The following is a 20608-nucleotide window of genomic DNA, read 5'->3' as shown; positions in this document are numbered from 1 at the left end:
TTATAGATAAGAGATAAGCTTTTATGAGAGTTCTTTTAGGCAATTAGATCCATACGTTAAGATATACGTACATTGGTGAAATATGTCTACAAGAAGACATAGAGATTTTTTGTTTATGAAGGGTTGGAACCAGAGGTCTAACTCTTTCCCAGAGGTAGAACATAAACATCTCTAGAGGCTTACAAAAACACTCCAGAAAGAGCCTTGAACATGTTCCCAGATAAGACACTTGCAGCTTACATTAAACAAGGCCTTAGCAAGAACATAGAGATATCTTTTGTGAGAATTATTCATGGCTTCTTTCTTCCTGGGTCAGATCCTAACATTTATTCATAGCTCTTTTCTCACTGGGTCAGACCCCAAAATCTCTTTGACCCTATCAGAAGGTGACCAAAAAAAAAGCAACAATAATCAAACAAAATGACATTTGCATATGATCTTATAGTAAGTAGTACAGCTCTTTGCATTTCTTTTCATTCTACCTTCCTCAAAAAATGCCATTGCTATCTCATTTTAAAACAAGAACAGCCTTTATCTGATTTAATTGAAGTAGGTAAAACTATTATCCCAATTCTTTTAACTTGTTTTGACTTTTTAAAATCAAGAAATCAGAAACAAATCAAAATGCTGTCATTTATTTTATGTGATTCAGAAATTTAATCATCCTCTTTGTTGGGGCTGATAACAGAAGTCGGTCCTTGTCTGATGTGGCATGTTGCTGTTTAAACTAAAGAAAGAAATAAGCTTCATTACATATATATTCATTCAAATAATCATTATTCCAACAATCTCCAAAGCGGTTTGCTGTTAACAAGCCTCAATACAAACTATGTTACAATGCAATATTTATGAAAAGGACATAATTTTATTTTTAGTAAACAAGCTTCAAATAAACTCACAAAGCAAATTACAGAAATTAAATAGTTTTACTGTTTCCAAGATATATGGTTTTCAACTAGTCAGAAGCTTTGCCTTTATTCTGGACATCAATGATACTAAAAATGAATGTGCACTAAAGAATAACATCTAATTTTAAATTATTATAAAATATGAAGGATTTTAAATGAGCACAAGCCTAGAGAAAAAATAAACCTAATCAAGAAAATTCTCCCCAGATTTATAAAAAGAGACTAACAATGATTTTTCTTTCTCAGAGGGTAAGTGTTGCCATATGATCTCTGTGGGTAGGGAGTCATATGTGCTAGGCAAATCCCTAGGGCAAAACAATGGTCTCTAATTTTATACTGTCATGTCATATTTGTCTCTTATAAATACAAGAGAAGCTTCACTGATTCTCTGTTCAAACACTTTGGGCAGGGAATCAAGGAGGAAGGCATATCACCAAATATTTAATGCAATATCCAAATTTCTCCACCATTTTTGCCTCAAAATCCTTGTTGGGACAATTAAACACTAACCAATTATGAAATGTCTTCCTGTACAATGTCTTGAGACATATGTCTTCCTAAAAACAGAACAGGAAATAAAGCAATGATAGTCTAACTCATTTGTTGAGTCATTTCAGGCATGTCTGACACTTTGTGATCTCATTTAGAGTTTTCATGGCAAAGATACTGGAGTATACATTCATACACTTCATTCTCTAGTTCATTTTACCAATGAGGAAACCTAGGCAAAGAGGGTTAACTGACTGGCCAAGGGTGATCAAGTCAGAAAGTGTTTGAGGCCATATTTGAACTTAGATTTTCCTGATTCTAGGTCCCACACTCTATCCACTTCCCCAAGAGGTAACCTAACTCACTGTCAATAATATTGTTGCTTTTAAAATGTCTTCATACCTGGTATCCTTTTTCTGAAAGGTCAACTGGTTGTCCAATTTCAATGCTAACAGCTGCTTCTGGTGAAGAGTATCATTAAGTTTCTCCTCCAACTCTTCAATCTACATCAAATGAGAATCATTACATGACATGTTCAATTCTTCAAGGAAATTACTTTTTTTTAAAGTGATCTTCTGGTATAAAAGGGAAACAAAGTAGAACAGAGAACTTAAAAAAGATAAAATTTTCACTTTTGTCTTTATAATTCAGATTTAACAATGGCTGCATGTTTTTTTTTTTATGAAGTACAGTGTGTTTTAACTCTTCCTATCAATATAAGATTATATAAAGCAAAATACTACTTTTATTCAAGAATGCCACAGATTTTCCAAAAGGCCATATGCTCAACAAAAGGGTAGAAGCATGGATTTATAATAAGTTAAAATGCCTATAGCAGTTTCTATTCTATATAGTGTTCTTGTTTTTACTGGCATAAAAATATATGGGAAATATAAAGGGAAATAGGATTATTTAGAATCATTAAACTGCAAAAATGAAAAGGGATATAGAGATACTAGTTCCTGACTAGTAGAAATCAGTATGTAACTTCTAAAACAACTAAGGTGACCCTGAATTCTTTTTTTTTTTAATATATTTTATTTGATCATTTCCAAGCATTATTCGTTAAAGACATAGATCATTTTCTTTTCCTCCCCCCCCACCCCCCATAGCCGACGCATAAGTCCACTGGGCATTAGATATTTTCTTGATTTGAACCCATTGCTTTGTTGATAGTATTTGCATTAGAGTGTTCATTTAGAGTCTATCCTCTGTCATGTCCCCTCAACCTCTGTATTCAGGCAGTTGCTTTTTCTCGGTGTTTCCACTCCCATAGTTTATCCTTTGCTTATGAATGGTGTTTTTTTCTCCTGGATCCCTGCAAGTTGTTCAGGGACATTCCACTGCCACTAATGGAGAAGTCCATTACGTTCGATTATACCACAGTGTATTAGTCTCTGTGTACAATGTTCTCCTGGTTCTGCTCCTCTCGCTCTGCATCACTTCCTGGAGGTTGTTCCAGTCTCCATGGAACTCCTCCACTTTATTATTCCTTTTAGCACAACAGTATTCCATCACCAACATATACCACAATTTGTTCAGCCATTCCCCAATTGATGGGCATCCCCTCGTTTTCCAGTTTTGGGCCACCACAAAGAGCGCAGCTATGAATATTTTTGTACAAGTCTTTGTGTCCATTATCTCTTTGGGGTACAGACCCAGCAGTGCTATGGCTGGTGACCCTGAATTCTTGAAGGTTTAGAAAACAAGTTATAGAAGGTTCCACCAAAACCAAAATGGCTTCTTCAAGTATGGTCCTAGTAAAACTATGTCACTAGGATATATCAGGATGTTAAAATCAGCCCTGGCAAGTATTAAAAAGGCTCATCACCAGAAGGCTGGCCACTGGGGACATATTTTTTCTTGTTTACATCAATAAAATGAAAAAAAAAAGCATCATTCTTCAAATCTGAGTTGACTATTCCCACTTGTTCAATGGTAGTCAAGTGGCTAAAATGAAATGAGTAGGTTCTAAGAATTAAATGGATTTTGGGCTATCTACACTACTTAACTGATGGCCTGAAATTTCTGACCATCGAATAATCATCAAGTTGACACACTACTAGAGGAAATAAACCGCATCCAGAATGATATTCTAGATCTTAGTTAAAGGAGAAAACAAAGCATTAGCTAAATCCAAGCGTGACTTGGCAAGTGCTCCCCAGACACATGAATAAAGGAAATGCAGGAGTAGTCATCATTCTAATAGGGGAGACAACATGTAAACAACTATGTATGTGATGGTGTCAGAGGAAGCCACTAAGCAGCATGGAGGGAGTGAAAGGCTGGATGAAGAACTCCCTGGGAAAGGCCTCTGAGTGAAGAGCTGAGCTGAATGGTGAATGGAGATGGAAAGCAGGTGCACAGTGAAGGCCGAGACTGTTCCCAGCACATGGCCAGTTCCTACAAATACACCCTGATGAGCCACTGCTTTGTGTGTGAGGAACAGCAAGCACGCCAGGGTCAGACATGAATTTATGGAGAGGAACTGAATTTAAGATGGTTTGGAAAGGAGGAAGGGGCTTGGGCTGTGAAGAGCTCTAAATGCCAAAGAAGGCTTTACATTAGCTCCTGGAGGTGGAGATCTCTGAAGGTTACTGAATAGGGAGTGACATGATCAGACTGTGTTTTAGGAAAATAACTACAGTAGCTCATAGAGTCTTCCTTGGGGAGGCCCCTATGGCTTGTGAGCTTGGCATGGATGAAAATGAGGAAAGAAAACTGAGAACTGTCAGAAAAGAGAACTGTAGCTCCTCGCTTCAGATCTGGCCTCTGCAAGTCACTTAACCCCTACTGCCTAGTCCTTATTGCTCTTCTGCCTTGGATCAGATGATTGTAAAACACAAGGTAAGGGGGAAGGGGAGGAGAAAGAAAGAGACAAAGGAGAGGGAGAGGGAAAGAGAGAAAGACAGAGACAGAGACAGAGAGACAGACAGATGGACGGAAGGACAGACAGAGAGACAGAGACAGTGAGAGACATAGTGTGACAAGGAAATCACTTTTAAAAGACTGATATATATTAATTTAAGGTCGCCAAGGAATTCAGCTATGTAATTCCTTAATGAAAACTCAAGTCAGCCGTCAACCTTTTATGGAGTTTTAATTACAAACAGGAGGAAGAAAGGAATTAGAGATAGAGAGATAGAGGGAGAGAGAAAGGGGAGAGAAGGGAATAGGGCTTAAATACCCCTTCTGTTTAGGCTGGGCCAAAAGGCCCAAGCCCTTAGATAGCTGGGGCAATGAAAAGAGATCAGTCCCTATTACTCAAGTGACCAAAAATGGAGAAACAGTCTCCCGGGTCCCCACCTTCAGCTTCCTTCAGCTCAAGCTTCTCAGAGCACACCGCAACCACTCCAACAAACTCCTCAACCACCTCGAGTCTTCAGACCCCCCTATCCTTCAGGAAACCATCCAAGTTCCCTCCCCTCAGTTCTCACATCTACCAATCACCTGTCCATCAATTTCCCTGTGCCAATGGAGGCTCTAGCTTAACCCAGGACCGCCCAGAGGTCTCTGGCTTTGCACATGTCTGTTGAAGGTCATATTTTCAAAGAATTAAATTTTGATCTAGGCTGCAGCCCTTACTCAATCCTGTTAGGACTGAATAGGGTGGAGATTGATTCCAAGTATCTCCATTGTATCAATTCTAAAATCAATCATGACTCAAAGAAATTCCTGTTCTATGCTTAAGCATAGGTCAAAGTCCTTTCCATTGTTCAGCAAAAGGTTTCTGTCCTAAAGTAATCTTAAGAAGGGAGGAGAAGGAACCTCCCATGCCAATGGGGTTCACACTCTAATAGTCAAGACCCACTATCAATAGGAAATTTTTCAAGTATGAAATTTCCCAATGATGAAATTTCCAACATTTATAAGTCTAAGAAATTTTGAGGTTTACAATAGAGGATATATATATATATATATATATATATATATATATATATATATATATATATATTTATTTATTTATTTATATACACACATAGACAGACAGAGACAGAGACAGGGAGAGGGAGATTGGAAGAGAAAGAGGAAAGACAGAGAGAGAGACAAAAACCTCTCTGACTATCCTTCCACACAAATCTTTAAAAAGCACTTCAAATCCAAACCCAACAACAAGATGGAACCACAGGACTCTCCTCCCGAACAAAACTTGAAAATGAGGCAGAGTCAATTTCCACTGTATAGGGGACAGACTGAACCCCCTTCTCCCACCTACTGCACTGAGACCTGCAATTAGACCTGGGCTGCTGAAGGTGGGATTCCCAGGTGGGGGAATCTACAGATCCACCATATAAGGTGCAAGGCTCTGACAGCTGCTGGTGGGGGTGGAGGAGGGGCATCTGGTTGGGCACCCTCAGCATCCACAGCAGCAGGCTACAGGGAAGATTTGGCCTAAGGGCAGATTAGCTCAGCAGGGCAGTTCAACTGGTCAAATCCAATATACCAGCAGAGGAGAAGAGTAAAGATTCCCTCCAGGGCAGAGCAGCTCACACACCCCTTGTCCAATAAACCAACAGAGGAGCTAGTTTACAGTCCATGGGTGGAGGGGAGAGAAAGGAGTTGATTAAAGAAAAAAAAAAAGAGACAGCGATTGGAAGCTTCTATGGGGATAAAGACCAAAGAACTGAACCAACAGAGATTGATCAGATCCAGGGAACTTCAAGCAAATCCTCAAAAAATACAGGGAATTGGACCTAGGCTCTGGAAGAGCTGAAAAAGGAATTCAAAAATCAAGTAAGACAGGTTGAAGGAAAATGGGAAAAGGAAAACAACAGTTTAAAAAGCAAAATAGGTCATCTGGAAACAGAGGCACATGAATTAAAACAAGAAAATAATGTTTTAAAAGCTAGAATTGACCAACTAGAAAATGAGGGAAAAAAATCAAAGGATGAAAAGAATTACTTTAAAAGAAGAATGGACTCATTGGAAAAGGAGGATCAAAAGCTCATGGAAGAAATTCAGTCTTTAAAAATTAGAATTGGGCAATTAGATGCTAATGACTTCATGAGACATCAAGAAACAAAACAAAGTTAAAAGAATGAAAAAATAAAATAAAATATGAAATATCTCATTGAAAAAAACAACTAACTTGGAAAATAGATCCATGAGAGATAATTTAAGAATTATTGGGACTACCCAAAAGTCATGACTAAAAACAAACAAAAAAAGTCTAGATATTATACTACAGGAAATTATCTAAGAAAGCTGCTCTGACATTCTTGAATAAGAGGATAAAATAGATTGAAAGATTCCACAGATCCACAGATAACGTCCTGCATTAAATCCCCAAATGACAACTCCTAGGAATGTTATGGCCAAGTTCAAGTGCTCCCAGGCCAAGGTGAAAATACTATAAGCAGTTAGAAAGAAATAATTCAGATATGGAGCCCCAGTCAGAATCTCATAGAGTCTGGCAGCCTCCACATTGAAGGACCAGAAGCTTTGGAATATGATATTCTGGAAGGCAAAGGAACTGGGTCTACAACCATGAATCAACTACCCAGCAAAGCTGGCTATTTTCTTTCAGGGGAAAGTATGACCATTTAATAAAAATAGAAGGTTTCCAAGCATTCCTGAAGAAAAGACAAGACCTAAACAGAAAATCTGTTGCCCAAATACAAAATTCAAGAAAAGCATAAAAATGTAAATAAGAAAGAGAAAAAAAATAAGGGCTTCAAAAGAGGTCAAAATGACTTATATTCCTATATAGCAAGATGATATCTACAACTCTTAAAAATTGCTGTCATCAGAGCAGAAGTATTATACATAGAGGGTGTGGTAAATAAGCTGTTTATGATGATATATAAAAAAAATAAAACTAGGGGTGAAAAAGAGGAAAATACTAAGAAAAATGGGAAAAGAGAAGTAAAATGGCATAAAATATACTACACAAAGAAGTGCAGGCAGGGCAAGGGATGGGAGAGAAGACCAATACAATGTAAGGCAGGAAGAGTTGGATGACAGATAATACTTAAACCTTGCTCTTACTGGATTGGCTCAGAGAGCAAAAAACAGCCACACTCACTGGGGTATAGAATTATATCTTACCCTATAGAGAAGTTGAAGGGTAATAAGAAATGGGGTACTGGGGAGGGGAGTAATATAAGGGGGGGAGAGTTTTGGGGGGTGATCAAAAGGCACTATAGTAAGATGAAAATAAGAAAGGAGGAGGCTTGGGAAGGGGAGTAACATAAGGGAAAATAGGGGAGACTGATAAAGCAATACACATGTTGTTTACAAGAAACACTTGAGGAAGATAAACACACACAGGGTAAAGGTAAGAGGTGGGAAAAGAATCTAGTGGGCTACAACTGAGACAAAGAAGGCAAGAGTAGCAATCATGATCTCAAAGCTAAAGTAAAAATATGATTTGATTAAGAGATAAGGAAGGGAATTACATTTTTATAAAAGGCAGTATAAATAATGAAGAAATATCAGTACTCAACATATATGCACCAAATGGTATACCATCCAGTTTTTTAAAGGAGAAACTAGAGGAGCTTAAGGAGGAGATAGTAAAACCATACTAGTGGGGGAACCTCAACCCTCCCCTATCAGAACTAGAGAAATTGAACCAAACAATAAAGAAGAAAAAAGGGAAGTGAATGAAATGTTAGAAAAATTAAGAGTTAATAGATATCTGGAGAAAATGGAATAGGGATATAAAGGAATATACCTTCTTTTCAGCCACACATGGGACATATACAAAGATTGACCTTGTACTAGGGCATAAAAATATTGTCAACAAATGTAGAAAAGCAGAAATAATAAATGCAACTTTTTCAGATCATAATGTAATAAAATTATAATTAATAAGGGCTCATGGAGAGGCAAATTTAAAATTAATTGTAAACTAAATAATCTAATTCTTCAAAACTGGTGGGCCAAAGAACAAATCAAAGAAACAATTACGGATTTCATTGAAGAGAATGACAATGAGGAGACAACATACCAAAATCTATAGGACACTGACTGCCAATATCAACACAATAGAGAGGGAGATCAATGAATTGGGAATGCAACTTAAAAAAACTAGAAAGAACAAATTAAAAAAAAAAAAAACCAGATAAAAACCAAATGGGAAATACTAAAAAAAAAATCAAAGGAGAAATTAATAAAATTGAAAGTAAAAGAATTATTGAACTAATAAATAAAACTAGAAGTTGGTTATTTAAAAAAATAAAATAAAGTACTGGTTAATCTAACTTAATAAATAAAGAAGAGAATCAAATTAACAGTATCAAAAATGAAAGGGGTGATCTCACCTCTAATGAAGAGGAAATTAAGGCAATTATTAAGAGCTATTTTGCCTAATTATATGATAATAAACATGATAATCTAGGTGAAATGGTCAAATATTTACAAAAATATAAATTGCCTACATTAACACAAGAGGAAATAGAATACTTAAATAATCCCATATCAGAAAAAGAAATTGAACAAGCTATCAAGGAACTCACTAAGAAAAAATCCCCAGGGCTAGATGGATCCACAAGTGAATTCTATTAAACATTTAAAGAACAACTAATCCCCATGCAATATAAACTATTTGACAAAATAAGCAAAAGAAGGAGTCTTATTAAATTATTTTTATGACACAAATATGGTAGTGATTCCCAAGCTAGGAAGATGAAAAACAGGAAAAAAAAATTTAGGCCAATTTCCTTAACGAATATAAATGCAAAAATCTTCAATAAGGTACTAGCAAAGAGACTATAGCAAGTTATCACAAAATTATTCACTATGAACAGGTGGAATTTATACCAGGAATGCAAGGCTAGTTTAATATTAGGAAAACTATCCACATAATTGACTATATCAACAAGCAAACTAAAAGAAATCACATGATTATATCAATAGATGCAGAAAAAGCCTTTGACAAAATACAATGCCCATTCCTATACAAAATACTAGAAAGTATAGGAATAAAAGGGATTTTTCTCAAAATAATAAACAGCATTTATTTAAAACCATCAGCAAGTATCATCTACAATGGAGATAAGTTAGAAGCCTTCTCAATAAGATCCCAATAAGTAAAGCAAGGGTGTTCATTATTGCCTCTATTATTTAATATGGTACTAGAAACACTAGCAATAGCAATCAGAGAAGAAAAAGAAATTGAAGGGATTAAAGTAGGCATTGAGGAAACTAAACTATCACTCTTTGCAGATGATGTGATGTTATATAGAGAATCTGAGAAAACCAACTAAAAAGTTAGTGGAAATAATAACTTAAGCAAAGTTGCAGGATACAACATAAATCCACATAAATCATCAGTATTTCTCTCTCTAACACAACTCGGCGGCAAGAGTTAGATAGAAAACCTCCATTTAAAATCATTCTAGGCAATATAAAATATTTGGAAATCTATTTTCCAAGACAATCTTAGGAATTATATGAATACAACTACAAAGCACTTTTCACACAAATATAACTAGATCTAAACAATTGGAAAATCATTAACTGCTCATGGGTAGGACAATCTAATATAATAAAAATGACAACCTTAACTAAATAAATCTACTTATTCAGTGCTATACTTATCATACTACCAAAAACCTTTTTTATAGAATTAGAAAAAATTATAACAAAGTTCATCTGGAAGAACAAAAGATCAAGAATATCAAGGGAACTAATGAAAAAATGTGAAGGATGGTGGCCTACCAGTACCAGATCTTAAACTGTACTGTAAAGCAGTGATCATCAAAACAAGGTGATACTGGTTAAGAGACAGAAGGGTAGATCAATGGAATAGATTTGGGGTAAATGACCTCAGCAAAGCCTGTGTTTAATAAACTGAAAGATTCTAGCTTTTGGGACAAAAACTCACTATTTTTAAAAAACTGCTGGAAAAATTGGAAAACAATATGGGAAAAATTAGGTTTAGATCAACATCTCATACCCTATACTGTGATAATTCAAAATAAGTAAATGACTTAAATATAAAAAGGGAAATTATAAGTAAATTAGGCGAACAAAGAATAGTATACTTGTCAGATCTATGGGAAAGGAAAGAACTTAAGACCAGGCAAGAGATGGAGAACATTACAAGATATAAAATGAATAATTTAAATTATATTAAATTAAAAATGTTTTGTACAAACAAAACCAATGAAACCAAAATTAGAAGGGAAGCAACAAACTGGAAAATATTTTTTATAACAAAATTCTCTGACAAAGGTATAATTTTTCAAATACATAAGGAACTAAGTCAAATGTACAAGAAATCAAGCCATTTCCCAATTGACAAATGGTCAAGGGTTATGAATAGGCCATTTTCACATGAAGAAATCAAAACTACCAATAATCACATAAAAAATGTTCTAAATCCTTCCTGATTAGAGAAATGCAAATCAAAACAACTCTGAGGTACCACCTCACATTGAACATATTGGCCAGTATAGCTGCAAAGGAAAATGATAAATGTTGGAGGTGATGTAGCAAAATTGGGACCCTAATGCATTGCTGATGGAGTTGTGAATTAATCTAACTATTCTGGAAAGCAATTTGGAATTATGCTCAAAGGACTTTAAAAGAATCCATGCCCTTTGATCCAGCAATATCACTACTAGGTTTGTACCTTAGAGATTAAAAAAAAATGTTAGTACAAAAATATTATAGCTGCTCTCTTTGTGGTGGCAGAAAATTGGAAAATGAGGGGTTATCCCTTAATTGGGAAATGGCTGAACCAATTATGGTATATGATGGTGATGGAAAACTAGTATTCTATCAAGGAATGATAAATTGCTTGATTTCTATATGAACTGGGAAGACCTCCAAGAACTGATGTGTAGTGAAATGAGCAGAACTAGGAGAACATTGTATGCAGAAAGTGAAACATTTGTGGTATGATCAAATGTAATAGACTTTGCTACTAATAGGAATGCAATGATCCAGGACAATTCTGAAGGACTTATAAGAATGTTATCCACATTGAGAGAAAGAACTGTGGGAGTAGAAACACAGAAGAAAAACATATGATTTAATACTTGTTTATATGGGTATAGGATTTGGGGTTTTGGTTTTAAGAGATTACTTTATTAAAAAAATGAACAATATGATAATAGGTATCAAGTGATAACACATATATAACCCAGTGGAACTGCTCTTCAGCTCCAGGAGGGGGAGGGAAGAGAGGAAGGAGAGAACATGAATCATGTAACCTTGGAAAAATATTTAAAAATAAATTTTTAAAAAATGCATCAGGTTGGGGCAGCTAAGTGGCTCAGTGGATAGTCTGACTCAGATCTAGGAGGTCATGAATTCAAATTTAGCCTTAGACAGAAACCAGATGGGAAGAAAGAGGATAAATGACAACAGGTTTAGGAGGTAGCTTTGGCAAAGAAGAAAGTCATCTTTTCTCAAAAAACAATGAAGGAAAAGTAAAAATAAAATACTGGGAGTTATGAAGGATGGGAATTGAGGATGATTTAACCCTTCTCAATGAAGAAAGAAATGCTGTTATTTACTGAATATGGGGTAGGGATGAAGATAAAAAGAGACTATAAACCTATGGAGGGCAGAAATGGTTTATAATAGGCATGAACCAGGTTAGGAACCGAAACTATGGGCAATGTGATAGAAAGCTAATAATAAAAGAATCACTAAGCAATAGTGAAAGCATAACTGAGGCCAAATAAAATGAATTTATACTGGAACAAATCAACAGTTTTATTAATTTTCTGATAATATCTAGAAACCTGAAAGTGGGGGAAAGAGAAAGTAAGGGTTATTTAGAAACAGGCTTATCTGGGTGAGAACTAAAACAGTCAAAGGAAGTAAAAGATTGAAAGTGGCTACCTATGGAAAAGGAATGAGAATAGAGAAAAGTGATATCAGATATGTTAGTTTCAGACTAGAGCAGGAATTCTTGACTTGCAAGGCTTTATGGATAGATTTGAAGGGGATCTATGAATATAAACAATTTTTTGATAACTGTGTTATAATTGTGGTAACTATGATAATATAATTTGTTTCCTAATGTTGCATATTTAATTTTATGCACTTGTAAAAATTACTTTGAAGTCTCCTTCACCAGTCTGTCAAAGGGGATCATGACACAAAAAAAGGTTAAGAATCCTCTAGACTAAGCAATCAGGAGGGATAAAAGAACCAAAGGTTATGATGAAGATGAACTTCAAATCCAGTAGGAATGAAGGAATAGAAATATTAGAAGAATATATACTGTGGTCACTGACAAAAACTTTATAGAATTCAGTATCTTGGAAGAAGTGAAATTCTTGTTGATAATGGGGCTGATGGAATTACTACATACATACATACATTCATACATACATGCATGCATACATACAGGAAGGTGGAGTAAAGGCAGTGGTAACTGTCAAATCAGGTTAATGGCCACTCTTCCATCCATTTTTAGAACTGTCTTTGGAGCCCGTAGCTTATTCTTTTAAAAATCCAGAACTTAGCCAACTTTTGTGATTTGTGGATAGATACAATTTTTTGACTTAGAAATGATGAGTTTGTGTTCTTCATGTGACCAATTAATTGGCTTTAATGAGATTCCAAAAATGGAGTTCTAGAAATATTTTAAGCAATAGATTTTTACATGAATAAATGCAGAGTCCAAAGTACTAGTGTTCACTCCTACATATAGCCACAACTTTAGTTCAGCCCATCATTTCTTGCCTGGATTATTTTAAAAGCCCCCTAATTGGTCTCTGTGCCCTAAGTCTTTCCCAACTCTAATATACTTCCCATAGGGATATAAAGTGATTTTCTTAAAGCATGGGTCTGATGCACTTACCATCTGCCCCCAACTCAATAAATTACAGTGGCTGTGTAAATTTCTAGGATCAATCAATCAATAAGCATTTATTAAGTGCCTTCAGTTATGTGCTAGGTGTAAGAGATACAATACCCTACCCACATGGACCCTACCCACAAGGAGTAACACAGTCTAATAAGGAAGGCAAGAATACATATAAGTATAAACAGAATAAATACAGATAAATAGTCAAATAAAAGATATTTTGAGAGGAAGGGCCCTAGCAGTTGAGAGCAAAGTTAGCAAATATTAATTCCTTCATAGTATTTAAAGAACTTTATAGCCTTGCCCCTATGTTTCTTTCCAGACTCATTATATGTGTCTCTAGATCATGAATTCCAAGATCTAGCCAAAGTAGTCTTTTTATTGTCTGTTATCCAGCACCCTCCAACTCCCATCTCCACACCTCACATTATCTGTTACTTGGAAGGTATGCCTCCTCACTTCAGGCTCTTAGAATTCCTAATTCCTTTAAGATTCAGGTAAAATCTTGTACAAGAGATCTTTCCTGACCTCCCTAACTGTCAGTGCCTTTAACTCCAAATATGTACTCTGTGTGTAAACATGTGCATGTTGTCTCTTCTGTTCAAATGTAAGTTTCTAAACTGCTCCCTGCCTAAAAAAATTGTCATTTCATAATAGGTGATTAATAAATGTCTGCAGATTGATTGCTGTTTGTTTACAAATCAGTTCCATTACTTTAGAGGCATACCAAGTACAAGCTCCCACTGTTCCAGCTATACTAGCTCTAACCCTAAATTCAGGATGGGTGGTGGGTGCGGTTGGTTCCTTTAGTCATTCAACTTAATAAATAAGAACACTCTCAGAAATTGTTCTTTTACCTTGGAGAATCACAATGTAACTATATCATAAAACACATGCATAAGATTCACAAAATCTCTTACTTTTGTAAGATAGTCCACTTTCATGTTGTCAATAATTAGATTTTTCTGGGAGAGCTCTATTTTCAGCAACTGGATGTTATGAAGCAGTTCTTTTCTTTCAATAAGCTGCCTTGTGATTATGGTTTTCCCCTCTCTTTCTTCTGACGATGAAATTTCATCTGTAGGCACTGTAGTTTCTAAGCTAATATCTTCAGACTCCAAAGAACTAGAGATGTTGACTTTTTTTAATTCTTTAGGAATTTTTCGTGACATCTTGGCTGCTGTTAATAGATTTTCCTCTGCAACTTTCAATTTAAAATATCCTACAGATAGAAAAAAATTAAGATTAAATTCAAATATACTTAGTTGTCCTTTGTTATATTGCATTGACTTATCACAGCTTCAGCTTCACTGTATCGCGAGTTTAAAAAAATGTAATTCTGTATTGTGCAGTTTTCACTATATCATGGGATTTTGCAGATGAATACTATACTGTGCTCAGTGGAAATGAAGAACACCACTACTTGCTTGTGCAAACTTGCCAATGTGAGAGTGTAAACGGCACCCTCTTGGCTGATGGAATGAAAGGTGACCAACCACAGTGCTATGTTCTGTATCCTGGACACTGGCTCAGTGACTGTAGCATCAGTCTGTTTGCTCTCCTGCACTGTGCCCATATGTTCAGCATCTCTCCTTGTCCACTTTACATCGATGTCTGATCATTGTGCACTATGTTGCACTGCAATGTTGTGCTTTTATGAAGTTGTTGTAAAAGTCTGAATTTATTTCAAGCCCTATGCCACCCAAACATTCTATGCCTTCTAAGGTTTCTGGCAGTGAATGCTGCTACTTCATGAATTTTCACCGATCGTGGGGATCTCTGGAAGGTAACTCCTGAGATAGGTGAGGGATCACTGTATGCTCAGAAACATAAAACACATGTAAAGTACACAATACATAAAATATTAAAATTTTTCCCAACATATATTAACTATAGAACTTCCTCTATGCTACTGCTTGGAAATTACTACTATGATTAAGCAGTTAATTGGAGTGCAGCAATAATTTTGACATAATTTCATCTTGTGACAGCAATGATATGTTTATGTGTATGCACGTAAACACATACACCTACAGATGACCCATGGTGACTAAGGACATTTTTGCCAGTGTTTTCTTTGTAGTTCTAGGTACTGAACTGGTACTTAATAAATTAATGTTGAATGGTTGATTTTCTAATACTTCCCTCTTCAAACCTGCCTATCTACAACTTGTTCATCCTATAAAGCAATGTTCAAATTTCACCTTTGTGAAGTTTTTTTTCTCAGATAGGAAAGATCTCTCTCTTCCTGACTCCTTAATTGGATCCTTATCACTAACCTATACTAGTATTTAAGGTGTACAACCTATACATATGTGCATTCACACAGATACATCTTATCAGACATGGCTTCCATGGAAGATTATCTACTAGATGGCTGAAGGGCTTTCCTCATCTTCAGTGGAGGAAGTAGCCACCACCACAAAGTAACATTTTAAAAGTATTTAAATGTTTTTTATTTCCAAGGATGTATATGTAAACAAGTATGAATGTTATATGTGATGTCAGATATATATGCATATCACACACATATAAACTCACACACATACATATAAAGAGAGGGATGTGGCAGGGGAGAGGAGAAAATGATTTCTATTTGACATACACTGAATTTGATATATCTACAAGTCATCCAGTGTGAAACGTCCAAAGGTAGATTAAAATTTAGAAGTCCTGAATTCTGTTCTTGTTCTAATAAGTTCTATGCACTGTAATCATGTGCAAACAATTCATCTCATTCTCAGTTTTCCCATCTGTAAAACAGTTTTAATAACAGTTGTTATGCTACAGTTGTTTTGAAAAATAAACAAGATAATACATGTAAAAGTGCTTCACAAAATATGTAAGATGTTATTTTTATTTTGACATTGCCTATTTGAAGCTGTTCATTTTATTTTTAGCAAAACAAAACTAAAACTAAAAAACCATCTCCTTCCCCGCTTTCCCCCCAAATCCAGGACAGCTAGCTTCATTTAAGTAATTAATTCTATATTCAACAATACTTGTTAGTATTTATAGAGTATTTTAAGGTTAGTAAAGTGCTATATCTTCTCATTGTATCCTCATAATAACACTATGAAGCAAAAAACTGAAGCAGAGATTGACTTTCACATGGCCACACTGTTAATAAATAGGTGTATAAAAGCAGGATTCCATATCAAATTTTTCTGACTCCAGATCAGGCACTTTACTACTACTCCCTTGCAGGCAATTTCAGTAGACTATAAGCTAGTGGAGGGCAGTGATTTTTTCTTTTGTGCCCTCAATAACAGTTCAGTTCCTTTTATGTAGTAGGTTGAAGTGAATGAAAAGTTTAGCTTATAATTTCATAAGCATCCATAATTATAAAGTATTCATAAATGTGAGGGGGGGAAACCTCTAACTTCTGCCTAGTACTTCTTTTTCTTCTGGGCATTAAATAACTAGCATATCCTGAGTTCTCTGGCTTTTGGTGAGAATTATGATACTGGAGGCCACCATAATTTTCCCTGATTCTTCAAAGGAGCTTCCCAGGTTATCTTCTAAAATAGACAAAGGTTAGAAATTTAATCAATTGCTCTCACATCCCACATTTACTAGGGGAGGGCAGGAAAGAAGCCAATTCCTAAAAACCTCTTTTATAGCTTCTTTGCCCCCTAAAAGCACCACAGAACAGTGAGATCTCAGATAGTAAAAGGGGCAGAAGGTTTCAGGTAGAAATAAGTTTCTGACCAGACTGTTTAGGTATGAGTCTCCTTTCATCACTGGTGGATTTGTTTTTTTGTTTTGGCAGTTAAATAAGGTACAGTGGATAGAGCACTAGGGCTTGAAGCCTGAATTTTGAATTCTTCCTCAGATACTTGGTGACCCTGAACAAATCACTTGATTTATTTTACTTTCAGTTTACTCATTTGTTTAAAATAATAGCACCTATCTCACAAGGTCCTTGTGAGGAGCAAATAAAATAGATAGGTACATACATACTCCTTTGATTGCAAGCTTTTTGAAAGCAGAGACTATCTTTGGCTTCTTTTTTGTACTGCAACACAGCATAGTGCCTGGCACATAGTAGGCACTTAATACATTTTATTCATTAATATGTATGTAAATCTACCTATATAGATCTCTCTATGAATATATAGAAATGGTAGCTCTCTATAGAGATGCATAGAATTGTTACTGTGGCAGAAAAATTTAAACAAGACTAATTAATTAAAAGTAAACAATACAATATTAGGTAATCTGATTTCTATTTGAATGAAAGATTAGGCACTTTCCAAGGTGAGAGGGGGGAAATTAAACAGGTTGAATTTCCTCAGTTCTGGAAAAGAGTTACTTCCCTAAGTAACTGCAAACAATCAAAGGAACATGGAAACAATAACTGATTTAGTATGGGTCCAGTTTTCAGATAAAGCATATAGGCTGCTTGAGAGACAATTATAAGAAAACTTTTGCATCAATCTTAGGACATGACTATATTTCTGATCAACACAAACCAGGTCTCTGGTTTGGTTAAGGGTCTCTAAACAGCAGGCACAGGTAGTCCTCAATTCTCCCAGCCTCAAGCAACAAGGTTTTCTCTCAATTCCCACAAGTGAATAGAAATGGAACTGAGCTAACTCCAATACTAAGTCACAAGATAAAGTCAGTGTGGTTAACAGTTCCCACAATTAACCACTTGCTGTCCTCAATCACCTCAATTTCTTCACTAACTCACGCTAGAGGCAGCTTGGTGGCTCAGTGGATAAAAGGAGTAAGTGGATCTGAAGTCAGGAAGACCCACGTTCAAATTTAGCCTCTAACTCCTACTAGCTGAGTGACCCTAGACAAGCCACTTAACCAGTTTGCCTCAGTTTCCTCATCTGTAAAATGGGGATAATAACAACTCTTACCTTTTAGGATTGTATTAAAGATGAAATGAGATAATTGTAAAGCCTTTAGCACAGTGCCTAGCAGTGATATATAAATGTTAAATATTATTATTATTGGACATGAAGGCAGGGGAGATCTGGGTTTGAATCCTCTCTCAATACTTTCTGGATATAAGCCCAAGGGATGTTTCTAACCTCTGCCGGCCTCAGTTTCTCCATCTGTTCAACGGGGACAATAAAAGCACCTACTTCTCTGGACTGCTGAGACTGATGAGATATTTGTAAAATGTTCTGCAAAACTTAAAGCCTAATGTAAAAGCCAATTATTACGATATAAGTTTTCTCCAACCCCTCTAATTTCTGTGCCATCCCTCAGTTAATTATTTACCATTTGCCGGGCATGCAGCTTGCTTTGCGTATATTTAGATTATAAGCGTCTAAAGGACAAATGCTGTCCTTTGCCTCTTCTGTAACCTCTACGCTTAGCACAATGCCTGATACATACTAGGCGCTTAATTTACGTTTACTAAATTGAACTGAGGCGTATCTTTCTTTCACTACGGAAAATAACAATAACATCCAGAAGGAAGCGTCCCATCCATCCACCCACCCACAGCAGTGGAAGGGAGGCCTCTAGGCCCAGTACGCAAGAGAGAAGAGAGGCCGCCAGCTGTGGGCAGGCCGGGCTCCGGACAAATGGTTACCATGGACCGAGGCGCTGGAGTTGGAATCGTCCGCCCTGCCACCGGCTGAACCGTTCGTGCCTCCTCAGCTCGGTCTTTTCTCCGCAACCGCCTGTCCTCTCAGAGAAGCCGTAACCAGGACAACCGATCTAGCACCGGAGAAACAAAGAAGGATAAAGCATCTTCTCGGATGCTCGCGCCAAGCCGAAACCAAGCCCACAAACAGCAAGCCGCGGAAAGCAGCGAGGCATGCTGGGAAATGAAGTTCTCGGAAAGGCCAGCCCGAGGCGAGTGAAACGGTGAGTAACATCTCTCTTGAACTCCTCCCAACCGGCTGATTACGAGCGGCGGGGCATGCCGGGAAGTGAAGTTCTTAGAAAGGCCAGCCCCACGCGGGCCAATATGAGAGATCCCATCTTTTCGACTCTTCTCGCCTGACTAGACGGGGAAAGGAAGTGGAGCATACCGGGAAGTGAAGTTCTTAGAAGCTTCAGGCGAGCCAATCTAAGAGAACCATCTTTGATGGAAGGTGAGGGTTTGACCAATCGTCGAGGCTGCCAAAAGGGCCGACTGTCATAACGCGCGGAGTGTTCTTCCCGCCCTGCCCAGTTTAGTTCTTTACCCGGCTCTCTTGAAGACTGAAGTGAACCTTCGGGTGGGTTTTGGTCGTCCTTGCACTTTCCCAGTGCCGCTCTACTTGTGTGTGGCCTCTAAGTTTCTCGCCTTTAAACTTGTCCCGCGGAGACCGGCCAGCGAGCACTATGCTCAAGTCCAGGACTTTCCTGAAGAAGACTCGGGCGGGCGGGGTGCTGAAGATCGTGCGGGAGCATTATCTGCGTGATGACATCGGTTGCGGGGCCTCAGGCTGCTCCGAATGCTGCGGAGCACAGGAAGGGCCGGCTCTGGAGTCTTGGCCTTGCGACCCCGAGAGCAGCCTCTGCCCTCAGCCGCACTATCTCCTGCCCGACACCAACGTATTACTTCACCAGGTGCCACCCAGGGCAATGGAAGGAGGGCTCCGGGGCGAGGTCATCCCCTAAGTTAGCCCGCTCCGTAAGCCTCGTGGGAGGGAGGGGACGGCTTTAGGGAGCGGGGAGCCCCGAATGAGAGACCTGGGTTCGAGTTATCTCCCGACCACCTGCTGCTTATAGGACTATAGACAAGCTTATAATATCGTTCCGTAGAATTTGGAGTTAAAAGAGTTTTAAAAAGCAAAACATATTAAAGCTAGAGGTTTTAAAAATTATGTTTTTATTAGAACATAAATACAATGTAATATGTTACTTTGTGCTAAAAACCATATGACTATGAAACTGAATCTGTTAGATTTGGATTTCATTGTGTCTCAAAGTAAGCTCACTTTCTGTATTTGTAAAAGGAAGAGATAGACCTTGAAAGGGCTCTTTCATCTGCAAATCCTATAATTCCCCCTGAGAATGATGTCCTTCGGCGTCGTTTTTGGTTTTCCTCTCCATAAGTTAGAAATCTTTCTGTATTTTGAGTCAAGATCCGAGTTGGAGACGAGCAACTTGGTGATTTGGGGACAACTTTTCATCTGAACCCTTTATCCTTAGAAATAGCATCATATAAATTACAATGGACACTTTATGTGGTAGTTGTACTCAAATTTCCTCATTTGTAGGAAGTATATAACTTACTGTTATTTATTGTTCTGTTAGTCTTAAGTTACAAATTCTGTGAGGCCAGGGACTTGGCTGGTATAGTCAGAAACCCCAGAGAGCTCTGGGATTTTCATAAAAGGTGAATATATGTTGATTGGGTTAATGATCTTCCCAAATTTTAAGGGATCTGTGCAAAATTTAGAGAGCTAAATTTAAATGAAGTAGCTCCCTGCCTTTAGCAATTTTTATTCATTAGCTTCAGTTTTCAGTGGGAAATGTATAA

General features: G+C 37.0%; 2 protein-coding genes across 10 annotated transcripts in view; one reads left to right on the top strand and one right to left on the bottom strand.

The window, feature by feature from the left end:
- The window catches only part of PIBF1 (progesterone immunomodulatory binding factor 1), a 289035-nt gene extending 270174 nt beyond the window's left edge, over positions 1-18861 (bottom strand). For all 6 annotated transcript variants that reach the window (XR_008914089.1, XR_471492.2, XR_008914090.1 and 3 more), the window contains exons 1-3: positions 18725-18861; positions 14091-14392; positions 1800-1900 (exon numbers count right to left, since the gene is read on the bottom strand). Coding sequence is in view for 3 of the 6 variants with exons in the window: in XM_001365267.4 (XP_001365304.3) it covers positions 1800-1900; positions 14091-14342 (353 nt within the window). In the remaining 3 variants the exon portion in view is untranslated. The remainder of the gene's footprint in view (positions 1-1799; positions 1901-14090; positions 14393-18724) is intronic.
- Positions 18862-18865: 4 nt separating this feature from the next.
- The window catches only part of DIS3 (DIS3 homolog, exosome endoribonuclease and 3'-5' exoribonuclease), a 33869-nt gene continuing 32126 nt past the window's right edge, over positions 18866-20608 (top strand). Inside the window, exon 1 of one of the 4 annotated variants that reach the window (XM_056807848.1) lies at positions 18866-19002. Coding sequence is in view for 2 of the 4 variants with exons in the window: in XM_001365072.4 (XP_001365109.1) it covers positions 19465-19692 (228 nt within the window). In the remaining 2 variants the exon portion in view is untranslated. Of the gene's footprint in view, positions 19003-19213; positions 19233-19398; positions 19757-20608 lie in introns of those variants that run through there. The other 3 variants (XM_056807849.1, XM_016424981.2, XM_001365072.4) reach the window with 3 other exon arrangements.

The sequence above is a fragment of the Monodelphis domestica genome, chromosome 8 (assembly GCF_027887165.1).
Source record: "Monodelphis domestica isolate mMonDom1 chromosome 8, mMonDom1.pri, whole genome shotgun sequence".
NCBI classification, from domain to species: domain Eukaryota; kingdom Metazoa; phylum Chordata; class Mammalia; order Didelphimorphia; family Didelphidae; genus Monodelphis; species Monodelphis domestica.
The sequence above is the reverse complement of the archived record's forward strand: the minus strand, read 5'-3'. Positions and strand labels throughout refer to the sequence as shown.